Genomic DNA, 20238 nt, shown 5'->3' on the forward strand with positions numbered 1-20238 from the left:
AGCTATCACATAGTAAGTGCCGGCAGACACTTCAGTGCCTTGTAGACTTTATTGCTAGTCCTCTCGGCAACCCTTTTGGGAAAGCATGTCCTCATTTCAAAGATCAAAATACTGAAGTTCAGAGAGATGGGACTTGCCTAAAGCCACAGAGCCAGCAAGCGGGAAAGCTGAGAGATCTGACCCAAATCTCTCTTTATCCCACCTTGCTGCCTCATCTTGTATAACTGTAGGCTTGTATTAGCGATGTCTACTGTCAGTAAGTTCAAGTCCATCTCTGGTGCACTGTGGTCATTAAATGCAAGCTTAACTGGGCATCCTGGTCTCTATTCAAAACACACTCTAACATTAATAAGCCATAGACATTTCTTCTTGCCCTGCAGATTTTTAAAAAAACATCATGGCAGGGGTGCCTGGGTTGCTCAGTAGATTAAACGTGTGACTTTAAAAAAAAATTTTATTTATTTGTGAGAGAGACAGAGAGAGAGGCAGAGACATAGGACATAGCAGAGGGAGAAGCAGGCTCGCTGTGGGGAGCCCAAGGCAGGACTCGATCCCAGGACCTGGGATCATGACCTGAGCTGAAGGCAGATGCTCAACCACTGAGCCACCCAGGTGCCCCTAAACATGTGACTCTTGATTTCGGCTCAGGTCACGGGATTGAGCCAGCCCTGCGGGCCTGCCCGCCAATCACGATGGTTACATACAGACACTAGGTGGTTTCTTCATCTCCCCAAATTGGTGCCAGCCGGTAAGATGTAGGAGAAAGTAAACTGAGGATAAATCTACAGAGAAGTGAAGAAGAATAAAAATTGTTCAATGATATTTTTTTCCTAGTGTACCCTGATTCCTGCAGGCACACTCATACCTCCTCTGAGAAAACACGAAAACACAGTACAAGGCACGCACGTTTTCCTGTCATATAAAGTGGTACAAATGACAACAGGACTCGAGGTAAAGAAAGCATCTTTCATAGGTTTATTGGTCCATTACTTTAAGTTAATTGAGGAAAAGAAACCTTTTAAATTTACAAGCTAACAGTTTGTCAAGCAATACAAATTCTTTTGTTTACCTCAAAATGTAATACTAATTTCATAGTAAACAATGGACAGAATTCTTTAATACACAGATATACGAAAAAAAGTGGACAAAAACCTCGTGCCAGCATCAAAAATGCAACAAAAACTTTTTTTTTCTTTTTACAATCTCTGGGTTCCGTAACAAAGAAAAAGAAAAAGTGACATTCTTTTTTTTAAAGTTTGGTAGCTTCATGAAACAGAGACTTTGACCTGGAAATAAATCCCTTTTTTTGTCTACAGACATTCTTGAGCACATTTTAATTTTTTTTTCACAGCTTTTAATTTGGCTTATTGGCAGCATGGAGAGAAGAGAACACATCTACACGGAGGACTTTATCAATACCTCAGAGTTGAGGGGTGGGGGAAGATTCTTCTGTTAAAATTTTAGATGTAAAGAATGGTTTCTAAAAATAAGAAGTACAGTCCATGCTTTGGACATAACCTAAGCAAAAGTTCTGAATCTCTTTTTCAACAGTTAAAATACAAGTTAGAAAGTTTGCTGGCAGTTTATTTGATAGGAAGAAATCAGAGGTACATCATCTCTCAGTGCATTCCCAACGCACAGACACCAAGGCGTCAGGCACACGGACGTACAACGGACAGGGCGTCTACGGGACCGGACCACAATCTCAGGAGTGTCCAGGTGAATGGTGCTGGCTGTTAGGAGCTGCTGGTTTGTGGTTCCACGAAGGCCCAGCTGACACAGCTGTCATTTTATCACACCGATTCACGTTTTGTTTGCAACCTACTTGCCCCTCCCTGTTTCCACGCTGGGGAAAAAGCCATCTTCCCTTTTCTTCTTCCAGTACCGTTGGGACTGCAGGGCTGGTCTGAGACTACGAACAACCTGTCAAGCAGGCTCACTGGCTTTGATAGGAAAAGCTCTGTCAGAACGGACTGATGGATGTGAGGCAACACAATAGGTTTCAGGTTTTTGGCATTTCGACCTATGGAGAATTTCTATCTGAAACATGCTGCTCTGACGGCCTCCCCCCACCCGCCCGTGCACCGGTGACTTTTTTAAAAAAAAGCTATTCTGCAGAATCAGGGTAAACCATGAATACTGTCATAATCTGGAGTTCTTTGTATCTCTATGATTTGTCGATGCTGATAACCACATATCCTCTACAATCAAGAGTGTGCCGAAAGGCACTGAAGTTAATCTTTTACACTTTAAAACAAACAAACAAACAAATAAACGAACAAAAACGGCTTAGTGGTCCCTGTGTTTCCTTACGTTATCAAAAATATCATTTGGCAATAGCAACACTTAGCTTTCTCCTCCCAAAAGGCAGCCCTAGTTATGAACCTCACTTTCCTGTTTCCTTAAGAAGGCTGACGATGTTAGACCTCTAGTATTATTAGGCTGAACGACCAATTACATTTCTAAAAACTCTTTCTATCCAGAATCTAAAACACACTAGTTGAAGAATAAGGCATATGAATAGGTGTTGACAATGCTCAAAAAGCAGAGTTAGGCTTTCAAAAGTCTTGTGGCATTTTTAAAAGTCTGGGTTTGTGGATCTTCAAGTGCTAAATACACAGAGTGTTTCTATATGACACGGATATATTGGTTGGTTTATTGGTTTTGTTAAAATTCTTTTTTTTTCCCAAAGCACTTATTTACAGGCTACCTAGAGTAGTAAAAACTACCTGGAAAACGTATTTTTGCTGCCGCACAGGAAGGGCTAGACAGCCATGCCCGGAATGCATTTCAAACACGTGTGACCGAGGAACAGTCGAGCTCCCTGTGACAAAGGCCCCCTCCTCCGCCTTCTCTAATGCAGACAGCCCTGCGCATGCTCTCGTCTGGGCCACTGTGGGGGAGCCAGCCATCCGTACCAACAGAAAGCTAACCCCCACTTGGATGGACTCCTGAGAAAAATCAGGCTTCTGGTTTATTCGCTAAATCACAAAACCACGAGGAAGCAGAGAACAAGTCCCACACGCCCGGCTCGGCGTGCCAGTTGGGCCCAGGAGATGGCAGCTTCCTGAAATTTACTGGTAAATGCCACCTGCCATCTGAACGGAGAAAACCTAAGGGGGCACGTCCAATCTGCCGCATCTTGAAGGCTCCGGAGAGCGAGAAGGCAAACCCAAATTCCCAAAAACGTCTCGTGAACAGGCATCGCCAAAGCAAGTGCTCCTGCAGCCCAACAGTTCGAAGCCTCGGTTTCCACCGTGGGCGTCCGGGCGGCGGGGTGCAGGCCTTCTGTGCCGAAGCCTTCTAACGGGGGCAGCCAGAGGGCAAAGGGCTTCGGACCCTCCCCGAGACCCAAACACACCTGGGGCTGGTGGCGGATCGCACTCCTGCGCTCTCGGGATGGAGCAGAAAGAACAATGACTCTCGGTCCAACGGATGGTGTCAAACCAAAGCCCGGGATCTTGGGGCCGCGGCTGGCAGGCCAAGGCGTGGGGACCCCAGGTGTGTCCCCGGCTCCCACCCCGTCCCGGGAGAGGACAGGGCCCCTCGGAAGCGGGCCGCCCTGTTGGTTCAAAACGAAGGTGGCCCCACAAGGGCATTTAACCCCCCCGTGCGGATGGGGACCCACAGAACACGGAGTTCAGCGACACGCAGGAGACGCTCCAGCTGTGGCTGAAATGCGGCCTGAAGACAAACTTACATTCACCACGGTCCCCGGAGTCGTGTTCGTTATTGTTATTTCACCTAAAGGCAGGAGTCTGGGGAGTTCAGCGAGCAGCACAGTGAAACACGAGCCCATCACCTCCATAATTGCACTTATCTGAGGTCACCAGGAGTCAGTATTAAGTCTTATTAAAGGACAAAGGCCAACCCCAAACCTGGCTGCATAACGTGTTCCCTCCTTGTTCAGGAAGGACAGTGGTTCTTCGCTTTGGGCAGAGGAGCCTAGAATCTTCTGGCGGTTCCAGCACATGAGAAGAAAAGCAGTGTCCCTATCGACTGCTCTCTTTAGCATCGGCATCTCTAAAACCAGCTGGGTTTCTAAGGAATTCTTTCTTCTGCCTCCGCCTGGGTTTTTAATCCGGGGGAATGAACCTTTCACCCCTACCCCTACCCGAGGGACAGTTGACAGGAGATCACTTTCTGTTCCATGGCCACGAGCCCAGGACTCAAAACCCATCTGAGTCGGTGTGCCTCAGGTCAAGCGTGTCCTCAAGCCAACGTGCCCGGGCTATAAATCCCAGAGAGCAGGCAGCGATCCTGACTTTGTGGGGCCAAGGAGGGCAGGGTGAGGAAGCCCTACGAGGCCGTCTTTGGCACAGAAGTCTCCGAGTCACTTCTCACAGGGCGATCACCTCTGTGCCCACCGAGGTGAAGGGGCAAATGCCCAGGACTGGTGGCCCTCGGGGCTGAGGGAGCCAGCCTCACTGTCCGCCTGCCATCCCTTCTTTCTGGGCCGCCAGCCTGAAGAGTTAAAGGGGCAAGGGTCCCTTCTTGGGATACACCATCACTGGCTCTCCCAGCTCCGCTCTCCATGCTCCAGAAACATCCCAAAATAGGCAAAGACAAACCCCAAGATGCCTGAACCCCCTCTGAGCTTGTCTTCTGCCTCCAATAACATAAAGAATGACTGCATCCCTCCCACACACACTCCCTTTCTGACCATCCCAAAGAGGAACCCCATGGCTTTTTGGAAGGGTTGCCTCTTTCCCAACTAACCTCTACACAGGAACGCTCTCGGGCTTTGGCAACTAGCAGTGGATGAGGTTCTGGTCTTCCTGTAACTCTCTCCATGGTTCTTTCCAAGCACTCATTACACTGGACAACATTTTTAAAGCACACATTCCACCAGGCAAGGCTTCGCACGTTCCTGCAGATGGGCACTTGCTGCGAGGCCAGTCTAGTGCCTTCCACGAAATATCAAGAGGGCCATCGACCCATTATTAGATATACAACCCTGTTCTACCAGCAAACTGTCGGGCCGGACCCAGACATCCAGACCCGCACCAACGTGATGGTTTAGAGGTAGCATGAAACACTGACTCACCACTCAGGGTAGATGGGCCGTCTTTACCCTTCTGCTTCAGTGGATCATTTCTAAGTGTACCAAACTGAAAAATCGCATGGCAGGAATTTAGAATGGCATGAGTGGGTCTGACGGCGTGGGCCAAGTACCAAATTTAAAAAAAAAAAAAAATTCAAATTTCAATTGTGACTCATTCAAACAAGATGAAACAGAACCCAGTGGCTCTGGGCTGTCCTCCTGCCGTGCCACTGACATCACAGCAGTGGCTGCCCAAGGTCAACTCTGCAGGTGGAAGTGGGATGGAGCGATTTCGACACGCTGCATGTTGCCCGGTATCTGCGGGTTGACGTGTGTATGCAGCAGCGTTTTGGCACAGCTGCTTTGCTACAAAAATACTCCCGCCTCTTTGAGGCTCAGATTTATAATTTTAGAGGGATGAGCCATAGATGAAAGAACACATTGTGACATAGGTAGCTTCATTTCAGGAGGAAACAAAACGAGTTGCAAGATAGATCCTCTTTGTCTGTTTCGTGTTGATTTGAAGAGCAAGCTTGGTCAGAGTTTGAAGACTTGGGATGCAGCCAGCAGTCCCCAGGAATCTGGCTGCAGACTGAGGAGATTTTAGCTTATCTAGAAGCAAAGAAGTTCTCTGTTACACCTGTCATCTTCGAGGCCCAGCCAGTTACTGACTTTTCTTCCTGACCGGGGAATACCGAGGGTTAAAGCACTTCATATAGAACATTCGCGTTGAGTTTACAAAATCTCGACTGTGTCACAACAGCATACCAGCCTCTCACCGAAAGTTTTGCCCAAACATTCGGTGGACATGGTAAGAGACATTAAATTAGGAGTTTGGGGTGAGGTAAAGGCAAGCTGCACAGAGCAAATGTGGAGATGGGGCTTGGTGCATGATGCCCACCGAACCCAGCCCCTGGAGAGCTACTCTGACTCCGAGACAACACAGATTCTCCACGCGAGGCCTAATCTCTACTCTGACGGCGTTTAACTAGCAAAAGACAAAACACTGAAGAACTTCACAGAGAAAAAAATGCACCTTTTTTTTTTTTCCATTTTACGCAAAAACAGTTTCCAATCTACTGCATTCTAGTGTCAGAAACGAGTCTGGGGAGCACTGCCCCCCTCGGCTTCCCGAGGTATCGCGTGAGGACAAGGACGCTGGTGCTCTCCTTCTAGCACAGATGCCTACAGACGCAGACAGAAATGGTCCTGAACGAACCAGAAGCCACAAAACAGGTGCCACTCATCACAAGCAGGCAGCAGGCCACACTCACGGCTATAGGCCACTGTACATTAAGGACTTTTCACGGAGGTGCTGACGCCTCCTCCTAGGCTGAGATGAGTCAATGCCCACAGAGGTCAATTCCAGAGTCACCATGTGTCCATGGAAAATAAGAGCTGCCTTCGATTCACGCCCTTGAAAGGCAAGACCTGGGCTCTCTTCCGCCACAGGCAACTCTGTTATCCCCCAAACAGGAAACTGTAATGAGATGTCAGGATGTCAGCTGAGTTGTCTCGTTCCTCAGCTGCAAATCTCTTTAGTGTTCCATTGAAGAGGTTCCTTCACACCACGGAGGTATGCTTCTTTCGCTGAGAGATGATTATAGCCATACAGACTCCACCAAGGAATAAATACTCATGGAAAACCACTGTCAGACACGGGGTGGGGTGGAGGGGTGGGAGGGGAAAGAAATACACCAAGGAGAGATGCTTCTGTGGCTGTTTTCTCGGTGCCACCTCTCTGGCACTACAGGGAACGTTCTGGTATGGGGTGCCATGCCCTGTGTCGGTAGAAGAGTCTCTGTCCCAAGAAGGAACTTACTTGGCCTCTTGTTTCTCTTGCAGTAGTGGAATAATCGACTCCCACGCCATGAGGCACTGAAATGACAACACACACACATACACACACACACACAGGATCAACATCAGGTTTCAGGAGCAGGCTCTTAATTCTTCTCTGATCTACCCTCTCATTGTCAATCCCCGGGTTACTCTGTCTTATTTGCCATCTATGTAATGCACGTACGTCATGTCCAATGTCTACCCGTATTATCTGTTGCTCTTAGACATGGGGGAGGTAACAGGTGTTCTGCTTTGAATACATCATCCCCGTCTCCACGAGAAAGACAGCAGGGTCTCTAAGTGCACTGTCCCTAGAGCTCATAGCTGGTGAGTGGAAATGTATTCACTGAAAGAAATTATTTCCCATCAAAAAGCTGAAAAGATAGTAGGCCACGAGCCCTCAACAGCCCCACCTCCTCAGGCAGGTTGAAGACACCATTCTAGGTATGGGTATGATGTGCTAAGGATGCAAATCATATTGGCATTGGCCAGCCACCTGACTCAGAGGGGACGGAAACCCCGCGGACCCCAGATTTGCTTGGATGGGCCACTCTTGGCCCTCCCTAAAGGGTGGGGAGGGAGGGAACTCTATTTATTGAGTGTCGTCGGGCCAACTACCGTCATGTATTTTACATTCACTATTGCTCATCCCTTATAATTCTATGAAGTAGAATTATTACACACACACACACACACACACACACACACACACACACACATGCACGACTTCATAGATGGAGAAAAACGAGCCCCAGAGAGGTTAACTTGCCCAAGACACACAGCTAGTAAGCAGCAGAGCTAGTAAAAGGCCCAAACAGATATTCTTTATACCACACTAATCCCCTTTCGTTCTAGATCCTTGCAATGGGCTGTAGTCCGTGGACTTAGAGGGACACTCTCCTGTAGGAGCACCCGACTTGGTGAAATGATCTTCCCTTTAAGCATCTCCTGCACAGAGTCCAGAAGAACCACACAAGGCCTTCCTCAGGAGCAGCTCGGGGTGAAGGGGGACTTTGTGCTGAATCATCTGGGAAGGAGTTCCAAGCAGGCAGGAGGCCTGCTGTTTCATTCAGCAACAACATATCCCCAGTCCCTGGCGCATGGCAAGGACGTGGCAGGCGTCCGTTAAATGTACGTGGCAGCAGAGGGATGGTGAGGGAATGAGGGAAGGCGGTACCACTTACTGGTATGTTCTAGGCACTGAGGTATGCGTTATTTCACCGTGCCTTCACAATTGTCCCATTTTACAGGTGAAGAGACAGGCACAGAGCGGCACCCCGCCTAAGGCACAGCCAGCAGAGGAATGAAGCCCTGACTTGACATGGATCCTTCTAGACTGGGGTGAGGACATGTTTCCAGAATTGTGCTGGGAATGACCGAGTTAACGCTTGTCCCACCTGATTTCAGGGTTACGGGTGCTTGTGGAATTGTGATTGGGCCATTCTTCGTTGCTGATTCTAAGCTTTCATGGAACATCAGCATTTCTTAGCAGAAATGATCTGGGTTTAGACATGCCAGGAGCAAACTTTGACTGAGGAGACTTTGCTGTAGCTTGATGAGAGCCCTGCGTGTGTGTGTGTGTGTCTGTGTGTGTCTGTGCGTGTGAGAGAGAGAGAGAGAGAGAGAGAGAGAGGGAGAAGGGTGCAGAGTCCACATCAAGGGGATTCGTGAAAAAGACCGTTCTTAATAGTTTTCCTTTGTAATCCTTTTTTGGAGGATTATTTACAAACAGTATCTTGATAAGGATTCAGGAAACGGCTAAAGGGGTCTACGGCACCGTGAAAGTGAAGAACCCTTGCGTGCAGAACCACGAAGCAGCTCAGACCACCCCCAAAGCCTCCCCTCCCTGGACCAGGCCCGCACTCCAGGCCTTCAGACTTGGGGGCGCAGCTGACCGCCAGGCCCTGGGGCACGGCCTGTGTGTACCCGGATGGGCCCTGCTCCCCGTCCCAGAGCCTCATCCCATGCAGGTCCACCAAGACCAGACACAGAGGAAGGGGGAGGTGGGGCTGCCAGGCTCTCAGCTCCTGGGTGTCTGGCTGGGCCTCCCAAAAGGCTCTGGCTGTTCCAAGTGCTCCCCTAACGAGAGGACTGGGGTCTCGCCGGTGCACCCGTTACCTTCTCGTAATATTGGATGTTCTTGTCAGCCATTCCCATGAGCAGCTGCCGGAAGTCCTGCCTCTTATTGCTCTGCCACCTTTCCATGTCGGCTTTCAGATCCGCGTTGAAACACTCCATCCGATCCTGACATTTCTCAACGTCTGCGGGCACCTGGAGGGGGATGTATACATGGGTATTCGGCACGCGCAACTGGGGACTCCGTGCCCTGGGCTCCCCACCACGAACACACCCCCTCCTCGGGGGGGCATGTATTTGACGGCAGAGCCTTGGGTTTTCAGGTCTAAGAAGGAATTCTGAAAAGCTCACTCCTGACCCCAATCTTCAAACCCAACCAAGCACCACAGGGACTCTTGGGGGAAATACCCGCTCTTTACAAACAGGAAGAAGAAACGCTGCAATTCAGAGTCCTAGATCTTTGGCTGTTGCTTTTTTTTTTTTTTTTTTATAAACATCTTAACGTAAAACTGTGTGCAGGTTTCACAAATATCCAGCAGCATTTGGCGCTGCCCCGCTACTCTCCGCAGTCCTATAAGTGAAACAGGGAGAGGCTTCCCCGTAACCACAGGAACTATTCCATTACCTGTGACGTCTGACAACGCCTACCCTCATTCACCACACAATTAACTGCAATCACAAGACTATCGGCCCACTTCTTCCTCCGAGCCCCAGGAAAACTAGAGACCTGTCTATGCTTCCCCCCGTCCCGCCCCCAAAATAGCAGATAATCAAAAATGATGAGTTTCAGTTAGGGAATTCTGAGGAAATGGGAGGAAAATCATTTATGTGTGTCAAAAGAATCTGAAACATGAAGAAGAAATGTACAGCAGGCTGGTTCAAGTTTTTCTCAAAGAAGTCTAGAAGGCCTTCTCGAAATGGAACAGTTGGAGAGCCTCGTGGCTACCCAGGTCCCCAGAGCACAGAGCTGGCTCCCCTCCTCACGCAAGAGCCCCACGGGGCCCTGGGGTCGCCCAGGCGGCCCACCTGCCAGATGCTCTGCGACAGCAAACGAGGTCCTGTGCGTTGAATGTCGGGGGCTGTGATCCCCAAAACTCTCCGAGCCACGGGTGGCCATCAGGGGTCAATCTCTACCCCACAGGGCAGTTTTCTACCCAGGCCCAGTGGGCAAGGAAAGGACCCAGAGAAACCAATAAAGGGAGGGCCAAGGCCGAGGGAGCAGGCCACATTCGGGGCAGGGCGGCGGGTTCACACGGGCGGGCCCGGGAGCCGACGCGGGGGCGCGGGAGGAGTCGGAGCGAAGGCAGCGGGAGGCCGCCTGGGCGATTTAGAAGGAAGGAGCTTTTCTTCAAAGCGGGAGCGAAGCCTTTACAAAGTGCGAAGCCCCTAGAAGAAGGAAGACAAAGGACTCGACTTTTTTCCTCACGCCATGAGCGAAGTCACTTTTGTCTTTCTCCACGGCGTCGCCCATCACGGTTGCCCAGCTCGGGGAAACTGAGGAACGGGCACACCGCCCCCCCCGCCGTCCCTCTGGAGCCTCCTCCACAAACCTGTGGGTCTCCCCCCCCCCCCAGGCCCAGGCCGGGCCCTTCCTCCTGCCCGGCCGCTCCCCTCCGCCCGGCCCGAGAAAGTTCCAGTAGCCGTGGCGGGTGGGGCAAGCGAAGCTGTGGGAAGAGAGGGAGACCGGGCCTGCCCCAGAGGAGCTCCCCCAGGGCGCTCCCGGCCGTCCTGAAGACCCGCGAAACTCAGGAGTCGCACCACGGCTCTGGGCCTGACGACGGCCTGGGCCTCGTTCGGGAAGTACCTGGCGGCGGTCGGCAGGTCTTGTCCAGATGCCCCAGGCCGGCGGGGAAGGCCAGGAGCGTGCCTGGGCACTAGGGGAGGGCACCGCAGCCGGCACTTGCCTCTGAGCCACGGAGGAGCTGGAGAGCGAGCCCGGCGCGGAGGAGGGTCAGGCCTCCTTGAAGAAGGGCCGCTGAGGCCTGAGGCCGGGCGCCTGGGTGGCTCGGTCGTTGGGCACCTGACTCCAATTCAGCTCAGGTCGTGACCTCAGGATCCGGAGATGGAGCCTGGCTTCGGGCTCCATGCTCAGCGCAGAGTCTGCTTGAATTTCTCTCTCCCCTCTCCCTCTGCCCCTCCCCATGCTAGTGTGCGCGCTCTGTCTCTCAAATAAATAAATAAATAAATAAATAAATAAATAAATAAATAAATATTTTTTATTATTTATTTGAGAGAGAGAGAGAGGGAGCATGAGTAAGAGAGAGCACAACCCAGGGGAGAGGCGGAGGGAGAGGGAGAGGGAGAAGGAGAAGCTGACTCCCCGTGGAGCAGGGAGCCTGATGTAGGCTCAATCCCAGGATGCTGGGATCGTGACCTGAGCTGAAGGCAGACTGAGCCACCCAAGCACCCTGATAAATAAATCTTCGAGAAGAGAAGAGAAAAATGACTGAGGCAACAGTAGGAAGAAGGTAGTGACAGGAAATGCAAGTGAGTGGGTAGACTGTATCTGGACCCGCCTCAGGAATCGCTCACAGGCCACGGCACCCACAAATGGCACAGAGAGAGAACTCCAGCTGGCAAGACGGTGGAGGGCAGTAAGGAGATGAGAAGCCTGGGTTCCCGAGTCCAGGTTTTCTCAGTTTCACTTCACACGTGCCCCCTTTTTAGAAAACAGCAAAGCCTGTGCTTCCTCTAACTATGCAGAAAGTTCTAGAACCAGACTTCCGGAGTTGGAATAGCATGTCTACCACTTCCTACATGGGTGACGTGGGGCCTCTCCAGACCTCAGCTTCTGTTTCTGGATAATACCAAACCACCCTCTAAGGTTCCTAGAAGGTTAAACAAGATAATGTGCGTAAAATACTTGGTGCCTGGCATAGATTAAATGCTCCACAAACACTTTGTAGCTCTGATTGGTGTCCGTGTTGTAAAATTGTTCATAAGAAGATAATCTGCCCTGTGCATAGCCCCCCGACTGAGAATGGATGTCATATGAAAAGGTTTTTCTGTTTCCCAAAAATAAATATTAGTAAATACGTTCTTTCAAACCCTACACCACCCTTCACCTGTACCACCTCACCTCGAGGTTTCGCCAGAGATCAGGGATGAGTCAACACCAAAATACGTTGGCATGAGATCATCCTGGGTGCCCTGGAACCAGGGTGGTGGCTCTACCACCACAAGGGAGAGGACAAATGAGGCCAACCTGGCAGAGACAGAACGACACATGTGGCAACCAACTGCACGTGAGAAATAAGATACCGGAAGTCAGGAGGGAGCCAGCAGCTCATAGCCTGGGTGACAAGGGTGGCAGCAGAGCAGCATAGGGCTTGGGATAAAGGGCAGGTACACAGACCACGGAAAGGAGGCAGTGTACCTCCTCCACAGGAGGGGCTGAGACAACTCAACAACAGCAACAACAATAACCTGATTTTAATATGAGCTAAGGACTTAAATAGACATTTATGCAGAGAAGATCTACCAGTGACCAACGGGCATAGGAAAGGGTGCTCCACGGCCCCAGTCAGTAGGGAAATGCAAACCAAAACCTCAGTGAGGACCATCTCACATCCATTAAGACGGCTACTAACAACAACGACAAAATAACAACTGTTGGCCAGGATGGAGAAAACTGGAACCCCCGCACATGTGTAAAACAGTATGGCACTTCCTCAAAAATAAAGAAAAGGGGGGGAAAAAAAGAAGAAGAAAAAGAAAAAGAAAAAGAAAAAAAGAATTGCCCTACAACCCAGCAACTCCATTCTGGGGGTATGCCCACAGGACTGGAAGCAGAGTCTCACAGAGGTATCTGCGCACTCACACTCACCGCAGCATTATTCCCAACAGACAAAGGTAGAGACACCGAGTGCCTGCCTAGAGATGGATGGATAAGCCAAAAGGGGTAGGTGTGCATGGAGTGGAGCGCTAGTCAGCCTTAAAGAGAAAGGAAATTCTGACGCTTGCTACAACACGGATGAACCCTGAGGACATCATGCTAAGTGGAATAAGTCAGTTAGCAAAAAACAAAGAGTGTACGATTCTACTTACAAGAGGTGCTGAGTAGTCAATGTCACAGAGACAGCAGAGACAACAGTGGTGGCCAGGGGGAGGGGAAACGGACGATTTAATGGGGAGAGTTCCAGTTCCCCCAAAATGACAAGAGTTTTGGAGATCCATTACACAACACTGGATTTACTAAACACTGCTGAATTGCACACTTAAAAATGGTTCAGATGGTATTTTTGGTGGTGTGTGTTTTGCCATGATTCAAAAGTTTTTAATATATGGGGAAATCAAAGACGAGGTTGGGGGCAGTGGTTGAAGGATAGAATTCATGGGGAAGCCTAAGAATGTGCAGGGTTAGTACAGGGGATCAGCCAGGATTACTAAGAAAGATGAGCAGAGAAGCAGAAAGTGAGTCACGGTGGGCAGAGCCATAGAGGCACAAGGATGGAGGGGTGAGGAGGAGGAGGAGAGGGAGGAAGGGCAGAAGAGAGGAGACTATGAGGAAGTGGGAATTGGGATGAACTGTCGAGGAGACCAGCTGAAGGTGCCCAACTTGATGGAGACGAAGGCAGCTGGCGTTCTCCTCACTTTGTCTCTCTCTAGGTGGTGTTCTCGTGACAATCAGTCCACTGACCAGGAACATCTCGCATCGCTTATCTCCATGTTTTCATTTTTCGACTGAGGTGCCGTTAGAGTTGTGCTACCCTGTGTCTGAAGGATGTTGAGACAGAACTATGCAATGCTACTGGTTGGCTATCGCTTATCACAAGACACCAACAAGAAGAGAAATGACCAGGTAAGACCTCAAAAGACAACGCTTCTAAATAGAGACAAGGCTCCATTTTCACAATGGTTCCCTTCTCTCACAGGAGAATTTCCAGTACAGAATAAGCGTAGGTGGAGCAATGGGAGAAGGGAAATGTGGGATGAGCTTAAGCATTTTTTGTGTGTTGGGGGGTCAGGGGGGGGGGACAAATTCACTCAACACTCATTTAAACAATGAGCTCTCCCAGGTACCAGGCATTTCCAGGCCCTATAATATAAATCTCTAATAAGTTTCCTCCTCGGAATGAGGCTGCAGATGTCAGGTTATCTACTCCCTTGATGACAGTAGGTTAGTAAAGTCCCTAAAGATTATATAAGGCAGACACAATCCCAAGACTTAGGGGAGAGAGGCTTCATGGCTGCTTCGGGACACGTCCCAGGACCAATGATGGAACCAACTCAAGACGGCAGTTTCTCGGCCACACGCTGCTGAGTAAAGGTGGGGCGGAGCTTCCTCATTGGTGCTGTGTGAAATTAGCAGTATTGATCCCCCAGCCCCCTGGGAAGCCAGAGTCCCAGGCTGGTCACCTCATTTCAAGCAACCTGGACTGTTTGTCCCAGTGCACTATACAAATATTTTCATTTTCTACATGAGTCAGAGATGAAACAAAGTTGAGAAAACACTGAGATGGGGTTAAGATCGGTAAGAGGCTACTACTGAACTGGGCAAAGAGGAAGTCACCGGTGCCCTGAAAGAATGCTTTAAACACACACACACACACACACACACACACACACACACACACACAAATTTCAGAGAGCGACCAGTAAGGCGGAAGAAGTGAGTGCCCAAGATGGGGTAGAGAGCAGGTGCACCGGCAACAGGAGCCCTGAGCTCACCTGCATGAGGACTGGAAGGAACTCCCAGGCCCAGAGGTGAAGACCCAAGAGAAGGTCTATAATCCCTCTCCCAGCCCCGCTACTGTGCACCTACACGTGCAACCTCTACCTCAGGGGACCAAGGCTTGCTGGAAGCCCCCAAGAGGGGGTAGAGGCCTCCAGCTCTGGAGCCACACACATCTGAGGGCCAATTCTAGGCCCGCCCCTCATTAGCTTCGGTGCGTAGTATATGATGTAATTCCCCAAGCCCTGGTTCCTCATCTGTACAATGGGAACAACCGTATTATAGGACGTGTTGTAGGAATCACATAGGAAGGGGACCGAGTCCTGCCTTTCTTTTTATTTTTTATTTACTCCTGAGAAACACAGAGAGAGCAGAGGGAGAAGCAGGCTCCCTGTGAGGAGCCTGATGCAGGACTCCACCCCGGGACCCCGGATCACGCCCTGAACTGAAGGCAGACGCCCAACCACTGAGCCACCCAGGTGTCCCCCATCCTCCCCTTCCTTGGCTGACGGTGCCTCCGGCTTTCTAAGCCAGGCTGGGATCGCAGCCTCCGTGGAGAGGATGGGGAGACACCAGGCATGTCTCTTCTCGCTCATCCGAAGCGTCTGAAGACGACAGATGCTCTTGCAAAACTCTCAGGTCTGTACAAGCTCCACGGGAACAAGTCTCCTTGCCCCCATCTTGCTGTGGAACTAGAGCTCTTGCTCCCCACCTCGGTGCATAGCCCAGGACGCTCGCCATGCTAGGGGTTCTGAAAGCTCTGAAAGGCTTGTGGTCTTTAAGAGGTTTGGCCAAGTGATCCCGAGCTCCACTTCCCTTCTCTACTTCTGCTCACCCTGAGAAGCAACAGCTCAGTACACCCTCTTCTCTGCTCCTGCTCACCTCCCCATAGTGTTAACCTTCTCATCTCCAAGACCTACCTGTTTCCAGCAGCTTCTTCACCTGCCCCCGGACCCACTATGAGGCCACTTGTGGGGCAGGGCTTACAATAGCATTCTTCTCTGTATCCACCAACCCCTATCTTTTTTTTTTTAATCTTTTGAAGATAACTGTTAGATTTTTATAAAGCATTCTCTCTTGCGTCCCTCCTTTGTTCTTTTTTGGAATCACATGAATAGATCAGCATTGAAAAGAGTCCATCGCAGAATGGAGTAGTACACGCACGTCCCTCCATGGTTTACGCCTATTGTTCACGCTAGTATGTGAGCCTCCTGTTCAGTTTCTAAAGCAATTCTCCTTGGCTTCTCTTTGTGTCTAGTAACAGCTTTGATACTCCCTTCTGGCTTCTAGAGAGGATTACAGTTGAAGATGTACGCAAGTCTGCCGTCCTAACAAGTACATCAGAAGGCAGCCCACCAAGTGCCCATAATTTCTCTGGCCTCAAAGTTCAAATGAGGAAGCCAAGTCTACACAATCCAAAGGTCCACTTGCCAGAGAAGAAACCACCTCGGGGTCTGTTGAGTTTTCTCAACCCTAAAAACAAAGCAAAACTCTCAATTCTGTGATACTAACATTTGCCCTCAGCTCTAGACCTCATCCCTGCACACCGCCAAGCCTCTCCTTCCTCCTCACACAGCTGCTCCAGTGTGAAATTCGCAGTGAGGGCCATGGAGACCCACGAGGCCATTTCTTTCTTCTGGGTTTTGGAGAAGTGGTCAGCTGCTGGTACCACTTCATGGCTTCACAAAAAATCAAATTTCCCTCTCTCTTTAGAGAAACTTCAAGATTTCAACCTCAAAACAAGGCTAAGTCCCCAGGCTCGCTGAGTCTCTCAGATGCTGTTAACATACCCAGGCCCCTGTGAAAATTGCCTGTCTTTGGGCAAGAATCCTCTCCTCCTTGGCATCCCCATGACCAACCTGTGAACAATCTTGCTCCTGCTCTAGTCACAGATAGCACAGTCCACAGGGTCCTGGGGGTAAGAATCTGCCCTGACCCACTTCTTGACATCATGGCTTCCTCTCACCACCAGCAGCTCTGGGAAACCACACAAAACAAGACACAGCAAAATGTTCAGCTACTCAGACGTCTGAGAGGGACGTCTCTCTACCTGTGAAAGGGCTGTTAGGGAGGACAGGCATTTGGGAGGGCTGGGAATGCAGGGGAGACTTTACGACACAAGGTAACCATGCCCAAAACCGTGCAGTCCAAAAAAATTAATTAATAAAGCAAAATTTAAAAAAAAAAAAAAAGCCACAAGGGCAACAAACCAGGAAAACAAAGTTTGCAGTCGACATTCCTCCTGGAGGCGAGTGAAGCTAGTCTTTTTCTTTTTCTTTTTTTTTTTTTTTTTATGGGAAGCTAGTCTGTTCCTGCACACACTGTGGTGACCTTCGTAACAATCACATGTATGAAGTCCACAAGGGCTACTGAGCAAACCAATCCAAGTGGAGGACAGAGCGGGGATTTGAATCTAGAGCCATCGGAGTCTAAATCCTGTGCTCTTTGGACCAAAGCCTATCCGAATGGGGAGGCCACCAATGGAGCCCTCTGCTGTCCACCAAAGGAGCTGCTGCCCCAGATTCAAAACCGGTGGCACAATTTCTGCTGTGAGATCACACTCACTGGTACGCCACCATCACGATAGGGCCTGTTTTGTGAACTACCACAATTTGTTAATTGCCACAATTGTTAAGTAAGGGACAATATTAATGTTGGCATGGCTCATATCCCACCAGAAAGAGGGAAGACCAGGCTGCCTACCCACGTGTGCTCAGAGAAGGCAGCACGTTCAGAGCCACTAGTTACTCTCACTGGCTGGAAAGAAACCCTTCCCCCCCTTCTGGGAACTCCTGCGGGTCAAGAGAATGAGCCCTATGGCGGATGCTCCCAGAAGGGACAGCAGCAGCAAGAAGAAAGTCCTTGGCTCCATCTGCCGCAAGGCAGCGGGACCTTTGGGCAGCCGGCAGGCCAGGGCACAGCCAGCGTTCAATGTGGCGCACTATTCGCGACCTTTGGCTCCTGTCTGTACAAAGGAATGGTTCCCTACAGAGCTGAACATGTATCAAATGACAAAGCAGCCTCCGAGAAAGTTCGTATTCAGTGCTGAGTGGAGACGAATGCTGACAGATAGTCTTTTAGATACGGGATCTTCGAGCTTCCAAACTAGGGCAGCAGCAGAACTTGCTGCCAGTCTCTCCCTCCTTAGCCAGGAAAAGTGACTTCTAGGTTTATACTGGAAAGCTAAGTTGTTAGAGTGACATTTCGAGGGGTGCCTGGCTGGCTCAGTCAGTTAAGCATCTGACTCTTGATCTCAGCCCTGGTCTTGAACTTAGGGTTGGGAGTTCAAGCCCAGCGTGGAGCCTACCTGAAAAAAAAAAAAAAAAAAAAAAAAAAAAGAAAGAAAAAGAAAGAAAAAAGAACACAATATTTCATGTCACTCCTTTAAATGGCACCATGCTCCAGAATATGGCTAGGAACTAGTCAAGGGAACAGGTAGCTAGAAGCAGAGGGCTCTGTGCACAGAGCTGCATTCCCATCACGGTCCCCCTGGTGACACACAGGACAGAAGCAGGCCTGTGGCCGGAGGAATGGAAGAGAGGTGTCTAGCATCCTGGCCACGTCCCAGCTGCACACATGGGGCCGATGACAAGAGTCCCCATCCTTATCTCCTGGCTTTCCATCAGATATATGCAACCTTCAGTCTTTATAGATCCCTATGGGTGACACAGGGAGCAAGGCCAAAACGTGTATTGTGCACCTGCTGCATCCCGCACACTGGGACACCAGGCAGCCGCAGAGCTAGGCAATTCATCGCGCTGCTTTGTGGCTCATTCCTCACCCGTGAAACAGGGAAAGAACAATGCCTTCCCCCTGGGCCTCAGATGACTGCTGTGGTGATCATGTGAGGCAATTCATAAAAAGAAAGAAAAAAAAAAGTTCCATATGGAGTCAAGGCGTGCCATTTCTGAGGTGTGGGTTTCCAATTTCCAAAGCTGGTTCCTTTCCAGCGGCATCTCGGCTCGGCTGCAGCAGCAGCAAGAACCAAGGCAGAGGGAGACGAACGGTTCCGATATCAAACGACTTCCCCAAAACTTGGGCCCCTGAGATTTATCTTTTGAATAACATTCCCTACCCCTACCCCTTGTTTTGAAAACAGACCACCCAACTACAGACAAAAAGGAGCACAGGTGCACAGTGGTGACTGGCAAGGTTCTAAAGTCAGAGGCAGTAACATTTGCTAGCTTTCAGATCCTGGGCCTTGGTTTGCTCATCCCTCAAATGGGAACAGTAATGGTACCCAAACCACACAACTGTTGCAGGGACTCCACAAGACATTGTAAAGAGCTTAGCACACTGTTAATCTTGTTTTTTTTTTTTTTTTTTTTATCACGTTTCAGCCTGGGGAGAAAAAGGCAACAAATGGCAGTGGGCAATACAACAGAAGCATGTTTACACTATGATCCTCTGTCTAGACCCAGAGCTCATAAATAAGCTCAATCAGTGCTTCTCAAACTTTGTGGCAACGTTGGGTGTTTTCCTCAGGGCGACAAAGTCGCAGACCTACTATGTGTAACTAGTCCGCAGGGTGCTCTGTGGGAGCTAGCTGGACAGCAGGCCTGTCGACTGCTCAGCAAATATCAGATTGCTATAAAACTGCTGATTCTCTGCTTCTACACCTTTCTTGTCATGGACTGGCAACAGCTTGTGGATGAGTTAGCAAGCCATACTTTTGAGAACGCTGACCTAGACTGTTCTTCCCGCTTTCCCACTCAATTCCATTTTACAAAGAGAGAAAAACCGCCCTTGAGTGGCAAAGCTGAGAGTCTTTAAAAAAAAAAAAAAAAAAAAAAAGAACGCTCAGGAAACAGCAGTAAACTCAACCCCATGAGCATGTTGGGAATTTCCAGAAATAAGATATGGAAGGCAGCAAATAGAGGAAAATAACAGCATGAAGAGTCCAGCTGGGGCTGATCACCACAGATGTATGGATCTAGGGACAAGACTTCAGTTAGCACAACAGGGCAGCCCCGGCTGCCGCCCTGAGGAGCCCATCCCTCCCGGGGTGGCTTCTCTGACCTTGGGGCGGTCTTCCTTTCTCAGAGCCACAGCTTCCAGTTTGGCTTCGTACTCTGCTTGCACTTGGTCCCTCTTCTTCAGAACGCTCTGTGGGAGGAGAGAGGAGAAGCATGTAACACGGAGTTCACAAAGGAGCCTCCAAGCCCCAGACAGTTGCTTCTTTACCCCATTCCTCCCCAAGTCATGGCACACCCAGGCCCAGCCACATGTTCCCAGGACAGGCTGGCTGCGGTGTGGCACGTGATATGGACTCTGCAGGAAGCAGGGGTGGAAGAGGGCTGGAACAACTCTCAGAGCTGATCCTGAAGGTGACAGGAGCTCTGGGCAAGGACAAGTAGGGGCAACAGTGCCCATCCTCAGCCACACTGACGAGACGACTCAGCTGTGCTGAAATGTGGAGCATGGCAGGTGACAATGCAGGATGTTCTCTGAACTGTTCCTGGAAAAGTCTAAGTCAGGACAGTGCTTGACTGAATCCAGTTGATTCCTGGTGGACTGACTTGCTCACGGATCCATTAGCTGCTCACGTGTCCCCCAGTCTGGACCAGGCATACAAAGAGCAAAGAGATAACAGCCCCTACCT

The 20238-nt window shown here is 50.0% G+C and overlaps 1 protein-coding gene and 1 long non-coding RNA gene across 3 annotated transcripts in view; one reads left to right on the plus strand and one right to left on the minus strand.

Annotated features, from left to right (window-relative positions):
* Window positions 1-952: 952 nt before the first annotated feature.
* Window positions 953-20238, minus strand: part of SNX30 (sorting nexin family member 30) — a 109116-nt gene continuing 89830 nt past the window's right edge. For both annotated transcript variants that reach the window (XM_041761838.1, XM_041761839.1), the window contains exons 7-9: window positions 19656-19742; window positions 9005-9157; window positions 953-6922 (exon numbers count right to left, since the gene is read on the minus strand). In XM_041761838.1, coding sequence (XP_041617772.1) covers window positions 6863-6922; window positions 9005-9157; window positions 19656-19742 — 300 coding nt within the window. In that variant the 3' untranslated portion in view covers window positions 953-6862. The remainder of the gene's footprint in view (window positions 6923-9004; window positions 9158-19655; window positions 19743-20238) is intronic.
* LOC121494849 lies at window positions 6935-17421 on the plus strand. Its single transcript, XR_005988886.1, has 3 exons — window positions 6935-8227; window positions 13571-13763; window positions 15927-17421. It is a non-coding gene; the product is annotated as an uncharacterized LOC121494849 (long non-coding RNA).

Source organism: Vulpes lagopus, chromosome 7 (genome assembly GCF_018345385.1).
Source record: "Vulpes lagopus strain Blue_001 chromosome 7, ASM1834538v1, whole genome shotgun sequence".
Classification (NCBI taxonomy): domain Eukaryota; kingdom Metazoa; phylum Chordata; class Mammalia; order Carnivora; family Canidae; genus Vulpes; species Vulpes lagopus.